Source organism: Helianthus annuus, chromosome 15, assembly GCF_002127325.2.
Source record: "Helianthus annuus cultivar XRQ/B chromosome 15, HanXRQr2.0-SUNRISE, whole genome shotgun sequence".
Lineage (NCBI taxonomy): Eukaryota > Viridiplantae > Streptophyta > Magnoliopsida > Asterales > Asteraceae > Helianthus > Helianthus annuus.
The window spans coordinates 64737912-64758970 of NC_035447.2; the positions used below are offsets into that span (position 1 = coordinate 64737912).

General features: G+C 39.0%; 1 protein-coding gene across 2 annotated transcripts; it reads left to right on the plus strand.

The window, feature by feature from the left end:
• Positions 1 to 14877: 14877 nt before the first annotated feature.
• LOC110898106 (ubiquitin-like modifier-activating enzyme atg7) lies at positions 14878 to 21059 on the plus strand. 2 transcript variants are annotated; one of them, XM_035983843.1, is made up of 16 exons: positions 14878 to 15030; positions 16023 to 16201; positions 16336 to 16550; positions 16645 to 16836; positions 16912 to 16966; positions 17489 to 17583; positions 17677 to 17866; positions 17985 to 18090; positions 18610 to 18754; positions 18822 to 18977; positions 19054 to 19242; positions 19358 to 19558; positions 20173 to 20288; positions 20412 to 20571; positions 20674 to 20866; positions 20898 to 21043. In XM_035983843.1, exons 2-15 carry the CDS (start codon positions 16066 to 16068, stop codon positions 20842 to 20844), a joined length of 2127 nt encoding a protein of 708 aa, XP_035839736.1. In that variant the 5' UTR covers positions 14878 to 15030; positions 16023 to 16065; the 3' UTR covers positions 20845 to 20866; positions 20898 to 21043. The 2 variants fall into 2 exon arrangements, with proteins under 2 accessions (XP_035839736.1, XP_022000539.1); XM_022144847.2 differs by having other exon boundaries at positions 20674 to 21059.

Below are 21059 nucleotides of genomic sequence, written 5' to 3' on the forward strand. Positions count from 1 at the left end.
CTGGTGCTGTTGTGGTTTCGAGTCGTGACCACGAGGTTTCGACTCGCAATCTGAGTCGCAACCGTGTGACGTGTGTGTGTAACCGGTTTCCATAAATCCTGCATTGACTTATCCGTGATTTCAGCTAACAGTTTGGTCAGTTTGGTAACCAGATCAATTAACAAAATTCTCAACAAATCAATAGCATGATATCGATCAAACAGAACAATTGCAACACAAATTCATAAGAACCCTAATTATAACATGCATGAACAACCAACAATTCATCGACAAACCAACATTCAAGTTAACCCGATGCATACTATAGCCGATTACTTGTTCATTCGGTAATACTACCAGATCATCGATCCTTATGCAATTCATACATTCGCACATATATCCGGTTCATATCTAAGCCAATTACATGATCATCAAAACAGCCGATTTCTATATATCAATACATTCGGTTCTAAACTAATCACAACTACAAACTGATTATATAACAATACATTCAAGGACCAACATAACCACATAATCTAACCGGCCCTAGATCATCATCATGCAAATTCTAATCGGTTCGATTTAAGCATGTAATCAAAGCATCACTTAACACACAAGCATAAAACATCATACTAACCGATTACAAGAAGGAGAGTGTGATCCGAGCAAGGGTGTTCCTTGGTGCCGTCGGGTTCCAAACGAACGAGAGAGAGAGAGCAAAGCTTCTAGGGTTTGTGTGTGTGTTTGTGATTTGCAAAAGTGGTAAAACAAAACCCCTAAACTCAGTTTTGTGTGTTGCGAGTGGGGAGTGGGCCGAGCCCACTCGATTACCTAATGGACCCGAGAACAAGGAGTGACCCAAAGGGCTCGTGTACTCGGTCCGCATACATACGACATACGTACGCACATAATGCATATAACATAACATCTATCATGAAATCAATTAATCATTCAGGTTTATAAAATCACATATCGTGCACAAACGTTACATCAAAGTAAGCCTAAAGTTCGAGTTGTCACATTATCCCCAACTAATTGGAAATTTCGTCCCGAAATTTGGTATGCACTCACTGAGGAAGCTAGGTAAACTGTACTGTTCACTGATTTTCCTGGGGTGTCACATCCTCCCCCCGTTGATCTGGAATTTCGTCCCGAAATTCCGAAGTAGTAGCTTCAGCCTCAGTAGTGGTTGCCTGGTTCCCGAATAACTGGGGGTACTTTTCTGTCATCCTGTTTTCGCGTTCCCAGGTGTACTCTGGGCCACGTTTGGAGTTCCAACGAACTCGGACAAGAGGGATTCTCTTGTGTTTGAGGACCTTCACATCCCGGTCCGTGATTTCGACTGGTTCCTCGACGAACTGCAACCGCTCGTCGATAGTGAGTTCCTTAAAAGGAATGATAAGATTTTCATCTGATAGGCACTTCTTTAGGTTCGATACATGAAAGACATTGTGAACTGCCCCGAGTTCAGCTGGTAATTTCAACTTGTAGGCTACCTTGCCAATCTTTTCTATGATTTCGAATGGTCCGACGTATCGCGGATTCAGTTTACCCCGTTTGCCAAAACGAACTACACCCTTCCAGGGTGAGACTTTCAATAAAACCCGGTCCCCGACCTCAAATTCCAATGGCTTTCTACGCTTATCTGCGTAGGCTTTCTGACGGTCTCGTGCTGCCGCCATGCGTTGTCGTATCTGTGCAATCTTTTCTGTGGCGTCCACTACAATCTCTGGACCCGTAATCTGACTATCTCCCACCTCTGCCCAACAGAGAGGTGACCGGCATTTACGCCCGTACAATGCCTCGAATGGAGCGGCTTGAATGCTGGTGTGATAACTGTTATTGTAAGAAAACTCCACCAAAGGGAGGTGCTTTTCCCAGCCGTTGCCGAAATCGATGACGCATGCCCGAAGCATGTCTTCAAGAGTTTGAATCGTACGCTCAGACTGTCCATCCGTCTGAGGGTGGTATGCTGTGCTCATGTCTAGTCGTGAGCCAAAGGATTTATGCATTGCTTGCCAAAGTTCTGACGTGAATCGTGCGTCGCGATCCGAAATGATGGACGTGGGCACCCCGTGCCTCGAGACAACTTCTTTAAGATAGACGTCTGCAAGTGTGGAGAACTTGTCCGTTTCCTTAATCGGCAGGAAGTGTGCAGACTTAGTGAGTCGATCAACTATGACCCATATCGTATCGTTCCCACGCTGGGATCTAGGTAGGCCTGTAACGAAATCCATGGAAATTTCTTCCCATTTCCACTGAGGTATCTTAGGCTGCTGAAGTAGACCAGCTGGTTTCTGATATTCGACCTTGACTCTTGCACATGTCAAGCATTTTCCAACATACGTAGCAATGTGGGCCTTCATACTAGGCCACCAATAGGTAGTGCTGATATCGTGGTACATTTTATCCGACCCTGGATGTACCGAATAGCGAGACTTGTGTGCTTCATCCATCACAAGTTCGCGTAGACCGCCATAGAGTGGGACCCAAATCCGGCCCGTTACATAGTAGGCGCCGTCTGCCTTCTGTTCCATTTGCTGCCGTGAGCCGCGTAAGGCTTCAGCCTTGACGTTTTCGGGCTTCAGTGCTTCTATCTGAGCAGCTCGTACCTGAGCAGGAAGGCTAGACTGAATCGTAAGCTGTAGTGCTCGCACGCGCTTCGGTAAAGTGTCCTTTCGACTAAGGGCATCAGCCACCACATTGGCTTTGCCTGGATGATACTTGATAGCGCATTCATAATCGTTTAGTAATTCGACCCATCGCCGTTGACGCATGTTCAAATCCTTCTGCTTAAGGATATGCTCGAGACTCCTGTGATCGGTGTAAATCGTGCACCTGGTACCGTACAGGTAGTGTCGCCATATCTTAAGCGCGAAAACAACAGCTCCCAGCTCTAAATCGTGCGTCGTGTAGTTGCGTTCATGAATCTTGAGTTGACGAGAGGCGTAAGCGATAACCTTGTCGCGCTGCATTAACACACATCCAAGTCCCCGAATGGATGCATCACAATAAACCACGAAGTCATCTGTGCCCTCTGGCAATGAGAGGATAGGTGCACTGCAAAGTCTATCCTTTAGGTGCTGAAAAGCAGTCTCCTGGGGCTCTCCCCAGCGATAGGTAACACCCTTCTGTGTCAGTAGCGTAAGCGGCTGAGCAATCTTCGAGAAGTCTCTAATAAACCGTCTGTAGTAACCTGCCAGACCCAAGAATTGGCGTATTTCCGTTGGCGTACGCGGTGCAGGCCAGTTCCTGATCGAATCTACCTTGGATGGATCGACATGGATCCCATCCTTGTTTACCACGTGGCCTAAGAAATGGACTTCACGAAGCCAGAAGTCGCATTTAGAAAGCTTGGCGTACAACTGTTCCTTCCGAAGGAGTTCCAAAATAAGGCGAAGATGCTGCTCGTGCTCCTCCTGACTCTTGGAGTAAATCAGGATGTCGTCGATGAACACAATGACGAACTTGTCGAGATAGGGTTTGCACACCCTGTTCATAAGATCCATAAATACCGCAGGCGCGTTCGTTAACCCGAATGGCATGACGAGAAACTCGTAGTGACCGTAACGAGTTCTGAAGGCTGTCTTGGAGACGTCCTCATCCCGGACTCTCAACTGATGGTACCCAGACCTCAAGTCTATCTTCGAGTAGTAACACGACCCTTGCAATTGGTCGAATAAGTCGTCTATGCGTGGAAGAGGATAACGGTTCTTCACCGTCACCTTGTTGAGTTCACGGTAGTCGATGCACATCCTGAACGTACCGTCTTTCTTCTTCACGAAAAGCACTGGAGCTCCCCAAGGCGAAGAGCTTGGTCGTATGAAACCCTTTTCCAAGAGTTCCTGCAGTTGCTTTGACAATTCCTCCAATTCTGATGGAGCCAGACGATATGGTGCGCGAGCTATGGGTGCTGCTCCTGGAGCGAGCTCGATCTGAAATTCGACCTGACGATGAGGCGGTAAGCCAGGTAAGTCTTCAGGAAACACCTGAGGGTAATCGCGTACAATTGGAATATCCTCCAATTTCTTTTCCTTTGCTGATGCGTCTGTAACGAGAGCCAGAATGGCTGCGTGACCTTTTCGTAAGCACTTCTGAGCCTTCAAGAAAGAGATGACGCCAACCACAGCACCACTCTTGTCGCCTTGAACTTCTAGAGGTTCCTGACCCGAACGAGGAATGCGAATAACCTTTTCGCTGCATAAGATTTCTGCCTGGTGTTGGGACAACCAATCCATCCCAATCACGACGTCGAAGCTACCCAAAACTATGGGAATGAGATCAATAGAGAAGGCTTGACCAGCTAAGATAAGATTACAACCTTGAACTACGTGCGTGGCTTCTAGACTTTTACCGTTAGCTAATCTCGACTACATGTTTGGTGGGTAAAAGTGTTGGTGCACGTTTTAGCAGTTGACACATTTTCACAGACATATAGCTTGTATCCGCACCCGAATCAAATAAAACAGTAACGTAAATATTGTCGAGGAGAAACTTACCCATAACAACGTTGGGATCGTTCACTGCGTCGCCTCGACCTAGCACGAATGCACGACCACGAGCTTCATTGCCGTTATTGTTGTTGTTCCCGCCGTTGTTATTCCCATTGCCCTGGTTATTGTTGTTGCGATTCTGGTTCAACTGAGGGCAATCGCGTTTGAAGTGACCTTCAGCCCCACACTGGAAACATCCTCGGTTCCCACGCTGTGGCTGCTGCTGCTGCTGCTGGTTTTGTGGAGCTGGTTGCTGAGGCTGCTGATTCTGATTCGCAGGACGAGGGCTCCTGCAGTCTTTGGCCTCGTGCCCCATCTTAAGACACCTTTGACAGCGACCCTTGTTACATGGGCCGTGGTGATGCCTGTTGCAGTTGTGGCACCTGGGTTGACTACCCTGATATCTCCTCTGTCTGTGACCACCAGAGGATTGCTGACTGGGACTCTGATAGTGGTCGATTTTCTGTTGCTGAGCTTGTGGCTGAACGGTCGCTGAACCTTTACTAGAATCTCCATCCCATTTTCTTTTACTGTCACCAGATGTAGCAGGAGTAACTGAGGTGGTGACGTTAGCAGTAGCGTTAACACGCTTGGGCAGTTTATTCTGATCAACTGCCTGATCGGTGATACGGTGAGCGAGACGTTGAATTTCCTGTATGTTTTCGAGGTTAGCCGACGTCACGTGGCTCTGAATTTCTGGCGCCAATCCCTTGAGGTACAACTCAATGCGCTTGTATGGAGGGTCCACCATAGTTGGACACAGAACGGCCAGCTCATTAGACCGTTTAGTATACGCCTCGATTTCCGATCCAACCATTTTCAAGTTATACAGCTCGTCTTCTAGCTTGTGAATATCTTCCCGCGTGCAATACTCACGCTTGATGAGTTCCTTGAAATCGTTCCATGGGGTGGCGTTAGCAGCTGCCAACCCTAAGATCTGGACTTGGGCGTTCCACCAAGTCAATGCTATCCCTTCCAAAGTACCGGTAGCAAACTTGACCTTGCGAGCCTCAGGGCACTCGCACATTTCGAATACTGATTCTAGCTTCTCGAACCAGTGGAGGAGTCCCACTGCTCCTTCTGTGCCGCTGAAAGAGTTCGGACGACAGTCCATGAAGTTCTTGAACGTGCAGACAGGCTGCTGCGCGTGTTGACCTAATGTGTACGAATAGGACGAGAGTTAAATACGAGCGTTAATGTAGGATCTAAAGATCCTAGTGTGTGCCTATACTGCAGGATATACTACCTGCTTGAGCTGCTGCAACTGCCGCAGCAACTTGAGCTTGAACAAGAGCCTCTAGCTGGGCTTGTGTCATGTTGATTCGTCCAGACATGATCTTCATAGTAACAAGTAGCATACGTAAGAATGGTTCGCGGGTAGGGCGATGACAGAAAAGCGTAGGCATATAGGTGTTCTCATGAAATCAAAGCATGTGTATCTAAGCGTAATGCGAGCAAAGTTCTAAACAATTCTAGCATACAGGCAATAAACATAAACCTTATTACCTAAGATGTCGAGTCTTGCACGTGGAGCGAAGCGTCGTTGTGGATCATTGAGAGCACTGTTCTGGTTATAGTCCGGTTTTAATAAAAACGTTTTCCCCATATTAAAACCAAGTTCTCTATAACCAATGGCTCTGATACCAATCTGTCACACCCCCAAAATCCACCCGCGGAATACCACCGCTTGGGAGCGTGACTGACCAGGATCAAGCCATCAATCATATCAAACATAGCATTTAATATAAAAGTAATTAACGTAAGTCTCCATGACATGATTGATGTTTCAAAACCAAATACTGTTTTAAGTAGCGGAAGCAATGTAAAGTAAACCCAAATAAAGTTATAAGTTCAATAATGTTCATGATCCATCTGCCACAACGACCTGCTCCTTCCTTGTGCAAGCTCCATAATTTACCTAAGGTCCTGCAAGGCATGCAGCAAATAATCAACAAACTAGTTGAGCGAGTTCACAGAAAGTAAGTTCATAATGTAATGCATAAGTATAGCTAGTGGGGGCTTCCCATACTAGTGTGTAATAAAGGTGGGGGCTTCCCATGTTTATCTTGGCTAATGAGGGCGTCTCATTAACGGTACTTACTAGACTAATTTCCGACCATGTGTTCTTCTTTACCGAGAACAGGAAAACGTACAGGGTCACGTAGGCTTTACGTGACGTGCCCTTCCCCGAGGACAGTGGTACGCGTGGGGGCTACGTAGGCTTTACGCAGCGTGGCCTTCCGACCTGGAAGCCAGTAGATGGTATTGGGTTACGTAGGCTTTACGTAACGTGTCCTCCCGACCCGGGAGACATATGGCAAATATACTGGGTTACGTAGGCTTTACGTAACGTGTCCTGACTAACCTGAGGACGATGGTCTATAGTCTGGTATATGCGTAAGTACGAGTAATCATTCCATATCCAACATATCCAACCCAATTCCCAACCCGGGAATCCCATGCCTTGGCTGTGTGAACTCACCTTGGTTTGCTCGGCAGATACACAAGGAATATAAGTAGCAAGTAAATGGTCACTCACGTCCTATCATGGTTATTATACGAGTCAGGTTCGTATATAGTACGTATATAGCAATCACGTATAGTCATGGCAAACATGTACGCACGTAAGCAGATAAGACATAGCATGTGAGGATCCAATTGTCTAAGTCCAACAATACCCGGCCCAATAGCATAAGCAGCCCAATAACAAAACAGTCCAGATTCTCAATCGGCCCAAATAGTAAACGTATATCGGTCCAATAGCAAACAGTCCACAATTCAAATCGTTGGGCTCAATAGATTGGGCCCATGACAGTGAAGGCCCAACAGTGTGCGTGCAACGGTGGTCTCGAGTCGCAACGGAGATCTCGAGTCGTAACCAGAGATTACGAGTCGCAACAGCTGGTTGCGAGTCGCAATGATGGTCTCGGTTCATCATGGTCTGGTTACGAGTGGTCATGTGCTGGTTGCGAGTCGCAACGGGACTCGCAATCGTGGTCTCGGCTGGTGCTGTTGTGGTTTCGAGTCGTGACCACGAGGTTTCGACTCGCAATCTGAGTCGCAACCGTGTGACGTGTGTGTGTAACCGGTTTCCATAAATCCTGCATTGACTTATCCGTGATTTCAGCTAACAGTTTGGTCAGTTTGGTAACCAGATCAATTAACAAAATTCTCAACAAATCAATAGCATGATATCGATCAAACAGAACAATTGCAACACAAATTCATAAGAACCCTAATTATAACATGCATGAACAACCAACAATTCATCGACAAACCAACATTCAAGTTAACCCGATGCATACTATAGCCGATTACTTGTTCATTCGGTAATACTACCAGATCATCGATCCTTATGCAATTCATACATTCGCACATATATCCGGTTCATATCTAAGCCAATTACATGATCATCAAAACAGCCGATTTCTATATATCAATACATTCGGTTCTAAACTAATCACAACTACAAACTGATTATATAACAATACATTCAAGGACCAACATAACCACATAATCTAACCGGCCCTAGATCATCATCATGCAAATTCTAATCGGTTCGATTTAAGCATGTAATCAAAGCATCACTTAACACACAAGCATAAAACATCATACTAACCGATTACAAGAAGGAGAGTGTGATCCGAGCAAGGGTGTTCCTTGGTGCCGTCGGGTTCCAAACGAACGAGAGAGAGAGAGCAAAGCTTCTAGGGTTTGTGTGTGTGTTTGTGATTTGCAAAAGTGGTAAAACAAAACCCCTAAACTCAGTTTTGTGTGTTGCGAGTGGGGAGTGGGCCGAGCCCACTCGATTACCTAATGGACCCGAGAACAAGGAGTGACCCAAAGGGCTCGTGTACTCGGTCCGCATACATACGACATACGTACGCACATAATGCATATAACATAACATCTATCATGAAATCAATTAATCATTCAGGTTTATAAAATCACATATCGTGCACAAACGTTACATCAAAGTAAGCCTAAAGTTCGAGTTGTCACACCTGGCTTCGCCAGAGCCAGTACTTATTTCTCGATATATTTGGGGATTGATTTCTGAAATCCGTAACATCGTCAAGGCTGCGAAACCTCGCACGATTGATGATGCGGTAGATTTAGCCAATACTCTGACTGACGAACTAGTACGCCTGTAATTTATAACTATGAGTCATTTCCTAAAAACTGAATGAACTCACTCAGTATTTCCCCGCTGACAAAACCTTTTTCAAACATGTTTCAGGTAATCTGTTGTGAGCAAAGAAAAGTGCCAGGAAGCACTACCAGCTTAGAAAAGTGGCTCAGTGTAAATAAATAAATAAAGGAACATGTTTTAAAAATAAAGATTTCCATGGAAATCACAGTATTGTAAATTACTGGGTTTTATCCCTAAATTATATAATGAGCAGTTTAATACTAAAGATCCTGTTTTAAAAAGACTTCCGCTGTCGCCTAAATTAAATACCGCGGGATTTCTGTCCCACGGCTCCTAAAACGGGTCAAACCGGGTCGGGGGCCGTGACAGGAACCTTTTGACACAAGCTAAGAGGAACTGAGATAAACATGCAAACTACATTATCATTATGGGTGCACACATAATAATGTGGGGTGCATGTGAGTCCCAGTGAGGCTTAGCAAGTGTGAAAGGGATTCTGACTCATTAATCGACATAACTGGGGATTCAACAATCTGTTGGGGTTATGGCGATGATTGACTTCTATTCAATCTTGATCCTTATTCTTTCCACCATTCTTGTGGATGCATGTGAATCTTTGTGTAACCTGTGATATTTTTTTTATTTGCTTATAACTTCCGTAGCGCTAGTAGAAGTTCTCATAAACCACTCAACGACTAACTGGAACAGTTAAACCCATGCGGTAGTTGATAGGCGCAACTATTAGACTGAAGATGTTCTCGAACACAATGAGCTATCATCACGGGAATCCCTCATTATTTTTCTTTTACTCATGTAGGAAACTTGGTGAAACTAAGATTCTCATCAGAACCTGTTATCTCGATCTAAACCCTACAAGACTCTTAGTGTAAGCTCTTCGACATCAGCATATCAACGTAGTATGAAGAATCCCTCGTACACTAATACTTTACCCCTTGCACTTAACTATAAAATTCCCTTTGGCCCCATTATACTGCCTTGTGACTTATCATTAGTCTAACCTGGTTTTCATCCTAACATATCTAACTCTGCAAACGGATTTCCATAAGAACAGTTCCATCATTTCAATATTGAACTCTGAAAATGGTGATGTATTGTTATCATCACCATACCATTTTGAACGCCATCCCCCTCTTTTAACATTATTTTCACGAAATTAGTAAAATAACCTTAAAATTAGTGCACTTTCACTTTTACCACCCGAGCGCTCACACATATATACATTATATGTGCATACCGCAAGCGGGGCGTAAAGTTTTAATTTCAATAAAATACAATATTAGTTCATTAGTATGATAATCAATCTTCAAATATGCCATAAATATCAAATTACAAACCTATATACGTGTAAATAATAATCAGTTTTTTGTAATATATTATAATGTATATAAAATTAAAACTTATTATAAGTAAAATAATTCAAGCTAAACCGAGCCGAGCTACAAAGCGAGCCGAACCTAGCCAGCTCGGCTCGTTACGAGCGGAGCCGAGCGAGGCTCACTTTCTAACCGAGCCAAGCCGGCTCGGCTCACTTTTAAACCGAGCCAAATTGAGCGAGCTTTTTCCGAGCTAAATCCGAGTGAGCTTCGAGCGAGCTCCGAGCCGCGAGCTTTTTGAACAGCCCTAGGGTAGATGCAAAGGGTCGAAGGCCAAGGGACCTAAGCATTTGGGGTATTTTCACTAAAAGAAATTGCAAATTCCAAAAAGGCCCCTCGTATTGCTTTGCATTTTCGATTCGCCCATTTAAAGAACAAATAACACTAGGTCAAAGTACAAGAAACACTCACCAAATGCGCAGGTCAAATGCCAATCAACGGAGCAGTAAAAGGGACGATCGCAAGTCGCTGTCTGGTGGGGACATTCTGAAGGGTTTTTAAATGGTAGGGGTAATGGTATTGACAATTTTGCCCCTCACGTGAAGAGCACATAGGTGTATTTAACTGGGTAAGTGCATGGGGTTTAGAGCAAAGAACAGTGTGTGCGCAAATTTGTTAATTAAAGGACATGGAATGTACAAATTAAAGACAAAGGGCAGACCTGAAATTTGGGAATGTAATTAAAGGAGAATATGTGTAATTTTATACAATCTTAAAAGAGAATGTCAGTACATATGGTCTGCGCCTATTTTGTTTTTAGTAATATTCATCAAAATGCATGACTTCAAATCCAATGGCTTTGGAAGTATCCAAAGTCAAAAGCAGTAATTCTACGTCCAAATATAATTTATAATACACTATGTTAGAACCCCGTGTATTACACGGGTTAAACAAATGTAATTTTGTATACTAAATAATATAAAAATATATATATCTTTAAAAATCCCGCTTATTACACGGGTTTAATAAATGTAATTTTATATATTAACAAATAAAACAATATATATTTAAAAATCTCGTTTTTAAATTTTTGGTTTGGTTAATAAGTTGTTTAATATAATTTCTCATAGTTAACAATAAAGATATAACTTTTTTATTATTTGGTACATAAAATTACATTTATTCAGCCGGTACAATATGGTTTTTATAGATATAACTTTTTATTATTTAATATATAAAATTACAAAGAGTTTTTTTTCTTTTTCACAATTTATTATATATTCAACCCGTGTAATATATGAGATTTTAACCTAGTAAAACCATAAAGAAATCAAATACATGAAATATAAAATATAAAAATAACCTATAACCTAGTAAAACCATAAAGAAATCAAATACATGAAACATAAAATATAAAAATAACCTAATACATAAAGAAATATAGAAAAACCTAAAAAAATAATGCTAAAATAAATAAACATCCATAAAGAAATCAAATACACGAAATATAAAATATAAAAATAACCTAATGCATAAAGAAATCAGATCATCATATATACGGAATATACAAAAACCTAAAAAATAATGCTAAAATAAATAAACAGTATTAATTTCTAAAATAATAAAATGGATTTATCTTGGGCTTATTCAAATGGGCCTAACACTTTACTATTTAAACATTATAAAGAACCAACATGTTTATGCATATATGACTTGTAACATTGGTTTAGGGTGTTTTTCAAAAAATAATTGAAATTTTCCTTTTTAACCCTAAAGTTTTAATCTTTGACAATTTAAGTTTAAAGTTTTAATATTTGTTTCCTTTTTAACCCTAAAGTTTTAATATTTGACAATTTAAGTTTAAAGTTTCAATTTTGGTAATTTAACCTCTTTTGATTAATTTAGGGGTGAGCAAAAGGAAAAACCCGAGCCGACCCGACCATTACCCGACCCGACCCGAGAACCGATAAAACATAAAATACAGAACCGATTCACTACCCTAAATATAGGGTCGGTTCCGGTCCATAGGTCAAAGTCGGGTTTCACCATGAAAAGAGCCGAGAACCGACCCGACCCGACCCGATTTTATATGAAAAATTGGAACCGATCTAAATACCTAGGTACTTGGGTTCGGGCCGGGTTGGGTAATTTTCGGTTCGGTTCTCGGTTATTTTCGGTCCGGACCTAAACTTGCTCACCCCTAGATTAATTTGATTTTTCACTTCTATTCAAAAGTTTCCATCTTTTGCGATTTAACCATTTTTTTTTTTTTTTACTTATGTGTTGTAATCTTGGCTTTAAGGGTTTTTCAAAGAAAAAATGGTTATGCATATGGTTTTTGTAACCTTGGCTTTGGGTTTTTTTTTTTTTAAATTGATTTTTTACTTTTCACCCAAAAGTATTTCATAAATCACTTTTAACCCAAAACTATTTGTTTTCTTACTTAAACACAAAACTTTTTAATCTATCCTCACAACTTTTTTTACTTTCAACTTTGGTCCTTTATAGTTTTCACTTTCCGCAAAATTTTCGCTTTATGCTTCGTTCTAAATTTTGTGACTTAACACATCGCAACATGCGTCTTTGGTTTAACGTTTTTACGTTTCGTTCTAAATTTTGCGAGTTAACATGACGCAACGTGCGTGCGTGTGTGGGTAAACGTTTTTACATCGTCTATTTTTTTCCCGTTTGATAGGTTCAACATAACGTGCGCGTCCTAAATCGACTTAGTTATAACTAAAGAATCCCCGCCGCATTGCGGCGGGTTGTATTTCTAGTTTAAAGTTGATTTGAAGTTAAGTTAAGTTTAAAGCAATAATATTTAAAAATTTAAATTAAATAATTATTATCTATAATTAAGGATGGTCTAGAATAATGACAAGTGTCCCTCCATTGGTTTCTTTTATTATATAAACTAGGTTAGAACCCCGTGTATTACACGGGTTGAATAAATGCAATTTTATATATTAAACAATAAAAAGTTAGATCTTTATGAAGCTCGTATATTGTACGGGTTAAATAAATGTAATTTTATATATCAAATAATAAAAAAGGTTATATCTTTAAAAAACATGTGTATTACACATATTAATTAAATTTAATTTTGTATATTAAATACTAAAAACGTCGTATCTTTAAAAAACCCACGTATAGTCGGGTTGAAAAATCTACCAAATAATAAAAAAAATATATCCTTAAAACTCCGTGTATTACACATGTTGAATAAATCTAATTTTACATAGCAAATGATAAAAAATTATATCTCTAAAAACTTCGTGTATTACACGGGTTATATAAATGTAACTTTGTATAGTAAATAATAAAAAAATATATTTTTAAAAACCTTACGTTTTACACAAGTTGAATAAATATAATTTTGTATACCAAATAATAAAAAAAGTTATATTTTTAATAAATTTAGATAACATTTAATATTAATTTATTATTTTTATATTTAATATAAGATAAGTATGAAAGAGATGTATTTGTTTTAAAAATATATTAAATTAATAATTTAGATTTGAGGATAATATTTATTAAAGTATGATAAGATTTAATATTAATTTATTATTTATTTAATTAATATAAGATAAGTATAAATTTGAGGATACCTTTAATGAATGACACGTGTCCAAAAATTAGTTTATTTTATTATAGTAGATAGATTTTAAAATAAAAGTATTATTAAAAAATGTTATTTATTTTTTAGTAAATGTTTGGACGATGATAAATTTTAAAATAAAAGTATTATTAAAAGATGTTATTTATATTTAGAGATGAGTAATTAAATGGTCACTGAAGATGGATTTTTTTTTGAACGATGAAGATGAAGCTGTAATTAGAATATGGATGATTAGAAAGAGCCTATTAGATTTTAGATTTGATTAAATATTATTAATAATAAGAATTCGTATTAATTTAGATTAAATATTATTATTTTAAGTATTATTAATAAATTTAATCAATTAAATGAGAGAATGACAAGTGTCCCAAAACAAAGTTTCTTTTATTATATAGTATAGATATATAGATATAGATAAATATAGATTTTCTTTTTTTCCTCTCATACTTTGAGCAAATTGCACTATTGGTCCCTTGCCTTTCCAACCCAAACTTTCACCACATTACAATATTAGTAAATTAGTTTTGCTACCCTCAAGGTTTAATAGCTAAAACTTTTAATGTTTCAGTTTTATCCCTTTATCATACATAATATACGTTTTTAACCTATTATATTCTTTAATGATTTCCGTTCGCTAATATCTGTTTTTAAAGAACTAATTTGTATAAATTTGAATTGATTTACATTTTGGTTCAACCGTACATTGAGTGAACTAAGTACATCGAGACATGCACTTTCATATGGTTTGCACATGACATAATGCTTGAAATAATCCATTATGTGTTTGCAACGTGCCCACAACAGATCGCCTATAGGTCATATTATGAAAATTTCAATTTATGTATCGGTATAAATTCGAGTTGGGCTATGTTTCGACGCAAACCTTTTTTGGGAAGCAAGTTAGGTCAAATATAATATTTATTTATTTATTTATTTTTTTGCTTATTTTATGTACGTTTCCGATTCTACATTTTGATCTCATCGCAACCCACTAGGGGTAAAATTTATGCCCTTGATATGAATATGTCTTTCGATTACACGTGTTAATTTTCCCTTGATGCACGTTTTACGTTTTTTTGTACGTTTCCAATGTATGAGTCAGGTCACATACAAATATAATACACTTTACATTTGTATCCAACGCCAATGCTATTGAGTTAAATTGGATACGTCAAGATATATGTTTTCATATATTTAACACATCACATAACGTTTCGATTAATCCGTTCGATACTTGCGATGCACCATTGCCGCACCGTGCGCGGGTTTAATTAGTAGTTTTTTCTTAAATTTAATATCTGCGGCTCTCCCATACATTCCTGATTCCTTCAAATCCAATTTGGACTTAAAAAGTCAAAACCTTTTTCTCTTATACACGTTTCTCCATTGATTTCAAGATCGATATTTCAAGATTGACACAACAACCCAGAACAGTTCGACCCGAATCACGTATGATTTTCTTCGTGGGTATATTTATAATTCAAGATTTTGCAGGGCAGTGGGGTTTTAGGGATTTGTAATTATTTTGATAATTTATGGGTGGTATTTACTTCTTTCGAATTCGATCTGTAATTTGAAAATTTATGTTTAGAATTCTACTTCTGGGTGTGGTAATCGACTATGTCTGCTGTGAAAATTAAATCCATCTTGAAATTATACGAATCCAATTGCATCATGTTTTCTTTCTTATGATATATATTTAATTTACTGATTTGATTGAAATGCGTGTGATTGTGCTAATAGGAGGGCAATTTTTTTTTTTTTTTTTTTTTTTTAATCATGTTCATTTGTTTAGTTTTGAGAACTTTGCTAACTGAGGCTTATTAATGTTTAGTTTTGTTTGTTTAGTCATTCGGAATGTTATCTCTTCAGTAATGCTCTTATGTGTTGTAAATGTTGTTTGTTTTTGAATGATTTGTTGACAATGTAACTGTCTACACTCTACAGCCTACCCATCAAACTCCCTGTCGCGTACAGACCACCTAATAAGAATTAGAAAGTAGAAACTATTGGCCCGATTTGTTTTGACCTTGCTTCTTTCAACCCAACCGATTTGTGCCCCCATCAAAAAAATTATGGATCCGTCACTGACTTAGCAAGGCCGAGCTTTTTTAAACTTGTTTACCAGCCGAGCTCAAACCTAAACATAAGCTTGTTTGGTAAACGAGCCTCAGCTTCATCTATCAAGCTCGCAAGCGTAAAAGAGTTTATTATTTATATTCTTGTTATTTAATATATTAATTAATAGATAATAAACGAGCCGAGCTCGAGCTTTCAAAACAAAGCTCGAACCGAACCGAGCTTGAGATCTCATAAGTTACTCGAGCTCGAGCCTGGTCGAGCTTGGTTGCACCGCTATAGGTGCCCTGGTGGTTGGGGGGGGGGGGGTCTGAATATGAGTATCTTTTTATTATCTAACTATGGAAGAACATAATTGACAGGCGGGGTAAGATCGGACAGTTCATAGTTTCCATATAATCAAGCATGTCCGGTGAGAGGAAAGGGTTTATTCTCCAATTCGCAACCTTTCAGAGTTCCGTGGATGAGGGCTTTTGGCATGGATTATGTTCTTTAAAACTCAACAAGCTAAAAACCGACGAGTCACCCATTTCAATAACAGGTATGTTGCAGTAACTTTGATTTTTTTTTTCCATTTATATCTTGGCAAATTTCTGATAGACGAAACAAGTCAAAGGTAGTTATATTAGTCGCATGTTGGTTACTAACTTGATTGTATAAATGATATTCTTGTAGGGTTCTACACACCCTGCTCTAATCCCCATGTATCAAGCCATCTGAATTTACTTGTGGAGTCCTTGCCAACCGAACCGAGTGACGAATCACCAACCGCAGCAAACCGCGGGAACAGAAATAAGTGTTCGGTGCCTGGAACGCTTTACAACACAAACACATATGAAGGATATCAGTCCCTTGATAAAAAAAGTCTGTTAAAGGCTGAAGGAAAGAAGGTATGGTTCATGGTTTTTTGTTATTATTATTTTTATAGTTTTATAATCTTATTAAACTAGTTATTTTCGGTAACACATAAATGTTGAATACCAGATTTGGGACGATATTAGATCAGGAAAGGTAGAGGAGGACAGCTCTGTGCTTTTGAGGTTTCTTATTATATCATTTGCGGACCTCAAGAGGTTTTATTTCGATTACTCGGTTGCTTTCCCTGCGTTGGCTCTTGATCCTCCGGCGACATTGGTTGATTTAAAACCTGCATCTGAATGGTTCACCGCTGAAGAGGTTTGACCATATAGCTTTCAGTCAACTCTTTTTTTGTTGCTAAAAAATACACAATCTTGCTTTTGTGATGTACAGGCTGAATCTGTCTCGATATGCTGTAATGAGTGGCGTAAGTCGAGTCTAACAGCAGGTAGTCATTTTGACTTTTGGACCATTCTGTTTACATATATTGATTATCGGGTCCCACCATTTTTCTTTTGAAATAGAAAGGTGATAAATAGTTAACACCAACTTTTTTTTGTTTACTCTAATGTTAAATGTGGTCATCAATTTTTTTTAGAGTAAACTTCCGTTTTGCTCCCTGTGGTTTGGTCACTTTAACGGTTTTGCCCCAAACCTTTAAAAATAGCCATTTTCCTCCAATAGTTTGCTATGGTTTTTCCATTTTGCTCCCCGCCTCTAACTCCATCCAAATTGTCTGTTTTTCCATTTTGCTCCCCGCAGGGAGCAAAATGGAAAAACGATAGCAAACTATTGGAGGAAAATGGCTACTTTTAAAGGTTTGGGGCAAAACCGTTAAAGTGACCAAATCACAGGGAGCAAAACGGAAGTGAAGATATCATTTTTTTCTGACCGTGAATGTTAAAGTGTTGACATTTCTAGAGTGCATATGGTACTTACAATTTAAAGTTTCAAATATATTATTTTGTAGATGTGCCCTTCTTTCTGGTTTGTGTTTCTTCGAATTCACAAGCTACCATTAGACCCCTGAAGGACTTTAAAGCTTGTCAACACGAAGATCATAAGGTGAAGACGCGTCTATTATTCTAAACATACAACTCAAGAATGACTATCTTTAATTGCCATAGTTTTGTAAAAAGTCCGTTATATTGGTGGCAGATTTTATTTGCTTTTTATGACCCGTATCACGGTCCAAACAATCCTGGCTGGCCGCTTCGCAACTATTTGGCATTTATTTACGCCAGATGGAATATCACCAAGGTTCCGTTTTTATGCTATCGTGAGAACCGCGGCTTTGCTGATATGGGTTCGTCTCTTGTTGGTGAAGCGATTATAGAACCTTCACAAGGTAGACTGGCCGAAATTGGGTAACAACTCTTTTAAAAATGATATTTTGTTTTTTGTAATTGTTTTTCGTAACATGCAAAATCTTTATTTATTTTGTTTTTTTAATTAATCTAAAATAGCATGGCAAGATGAAACGCACGTGCCTCAAGTTATTGGATGGGAAGTCAATAGTAAGAAGAAAGTATCCAGACATATTGACCTATCTACTTCCATGGATCCAACTAGGTCGGTTGGGTGGTTAAACCGTTTTTTATTCTTCAAAATTCATAGAGTAGAAAGCCATTTTTGTCCCGGAGGTTGGGCCAGTTTTGCAACTTCCGTCCAAAGGTTTGTTTTTCCGCGTCTGGATCCAAAAGGTTTGAAATCTTGCCATTTTCATCCGGCTCGTTAAACTCCATCCGTTTTCTTCGTTCAGTCAGGGAAATTTCCGTCTTTTTTGCTAACTTAAAGGGCAATTCAGTCTTTTTCAGGGTATTCGGTCTTTTTACATATAGTGAATAAAAAAGACCGAATTGCCCTTTAAGTTAGCAAAAGAGACGGAAATACCCCTGACTTAACGGAGAAAAATGGATGGAGCTAACGAGCCGGATGGAAATGGCAAGATTCCAAACATTTTGGATCCATATGCGGAAAAACAAACCTTTGGACGAAAATCGCAAAACTGGCCAAACCTCAGGGACGAAATTGGCATTTTACTCAAATTCATATATTAAGTAACTAAAATAAAATGTTTGAATTATGCAGGATGGTTATATCAGCTGCAGATTTGAATCTAAAGCTAATGCGATGGCGTCAATTGCCATCGTTAAACTTGAACATGTTGTCTAGTACCAAGTGTCTTTTGTTGGGCGCCGGGACTCTCGGATGCCAGGTGGCACGCATGCTTATGGTGAGTATTTCCCTGTTGACCCTTGTTGACTGTACACGTATGCTTATAATCTTATGTGTATATGTAGGCTTGGGGTGTACGGAAAATAACATTGGTGGATAATGGTAAAGTGGCCATGTCAAATCCATTACGACAATCGTTATACACATTCGATGATAGTGTCAAAGGTGATAAAAAAGCCGTTGCAGCAGCTGAAAGTCTTCGTAAAATCTTTCCAGCAGTGGTAAAATTAAACGCTTGAATATTTGAGTTAAATTATTTATTTTTTTTTATTAGTTGATTTATATTTATATTTACAGGAAGCAGAAGGTATAGTAATGGCTATACCTATGCCTGGGCATCCGGTACCGAGCAAAGACGAGCGAGGCGTGCTTGATGACTGCACGCGTCTTTGTGGATTGATCGAGTCTCACGATGCGGTTTTTTTGCTTACTGATACGAGAGAAAGTCGTTGGCTTCCAACTCTTTTATGTGCCAACGCTAATAAGGTTTGTTTGACTTCAAAAGTCAAAATGTAACTTTTATGCAATGTTTTGTAAATTACCATTTTGCCCTTACGGGTTTCAGTCGGCATTGACATGTTTGTTGTGTTATCATCTTCAGCTTACAGTTACTGCAGCATTGGGGTTTGACAGTTTCATGGTAATGCGTCACGGTTCTGGTCCTCTTAGTGCAACCGATGAATCGAAAACCGAGCCTGTTGGCTCTTTATCAGCGGATGTTGAAAAAATGTCACTGTCACATAGTGACAGCAAGCCGAGGCTGGGTTGTTACTTTTGCAATGACGTTGTTGCCCCTGTTGATGTATGTAACTTTCTCCTTTGATCTACATGTACGCATGTTAGAGGTGGGTGATTTAGGCGGGTTGGGTAACGGGTCAAAAAGAGCAAATCTGGTAGCTGTCGGGTGGGGCTGGTTCACCTTAGGCACTTTTGTCCTGAATTTTTTAAAAAAATATGTGTACGTATATAATTAGTGTCTTATAATTTCAGGAATATTCTATTGTGAATAATATACGTTAAGACGTTTTGTGCATTAGAAAATACACTTTGGGTGACTTTTGGCCCGTTTGACTGGTTTTCATACAAGCCTCTTTATCTTCCATTTTTTACCCGGTTGACCCGTTAGAGATAAAACATAACTCAAATCGACCCGTTCATATAAATACACTTTGGCTGTGGGTTGTATATGATGATTAGTGATTTGCCATTTACATGGGCTCCTTTGACTTCAACTTTCCAAAATTTTACATATTGTTAAATCCTTAATGAGAAATATAACACCAATAATATAACAAGCATTTCTTTATTTGTATAAGTTTTATACTTTTATTTGCGAGACAAAAATAATTATTATTAATAAATTAATAAATGAAAATGTTATGCTAACCAACTACAACTTTTACCCAAACCATGCAGTCAACAACTAACCGCACTTTGGACCAGCAATGCACGGTGACGCGTCCCGGACTTGCTCCTATTGCGTCAGCTCTTGCAGTCGAACTGTTTGTTGGGATTTTACATCATCCACTCGGGTAATGCTTCGGTTTTAAACTAAGTTATATTATTAAAAGTATTTTGTAAAGTATGCATATAATTTTCTTACTTTTAAGGATGAGAAAATATAATAATTATTTAATTACATTTGTATTCTACAGGATATCGGCAGAAGCCGAATTTGGCAACTCTTTGGATAGTGGAAGCAGTGAGCAACCTCTTGGTATATTACCCCATCAAATCCGAGGCGCACTTTCACAGTTTTCTCAGATGATACTTGTGGGACATTCCTCAAATAGCTGCACGGCTTGTTGTCCAACCGTAAGTGTACTTTTACAAATCGTAAACATATTTTCTTTAAAATACAAAAGATTTTTGGTCATGCGTAAACTTAAATTAATTTGCAATTATTGTGATATGCAGGTGGTTGCGGAGTATCGAAAAAGGGGTCTGGATTTTGTCTTGCAAGCCATCAATCATCCAACTTACCTGGAGGATCTCACCGGACTGACGGAATTGATGAAGTCGGCTAACACTTTTGAACTTGACTGGGACGACGCGACTGATAATGATGATGACTTTGTTGAAATCTGAATCTCTTTGTGTTTTTAGTATATTGTACAACTTGTAATGCATGAAGTACGCGTTATTCCAGAAGTAAGCTCTTGTGTCATCTTATGGAAGTTGATATTTTTAACTTTTACTTTAACAAGTGTACAAAAACATGATCATGAATCCTAACACTAATTCTAGAATGAACTACAAAAGTGGTCCTTGGACAATGTTTCAGATTTTTAGTTATGGCACTA

Coding starts and splice junctions, on each gene's coding strand:
- LOC110898106 (XM_022144847.2), top strand. CDS start 16,066: ATGTCCGGTGAGAGGAAAGGGTTTATTCTCCAATTCGCAACCTTTCAG. Junction 16,967..17,488: donor TAAGTCGAGTCTAACAGCAG/GTAGTCATTTTG, acceptor ATTATTTTGTAG/ATGTGCCCTTCTTTCTGGTT. Junction 18,978..19,053: donor GTAAAATCTTTCCAGCAGTG/GTAAAATTAAAC, acceptor TTATATTTACAG/GAAGCAGAAGGTATAGTAAT.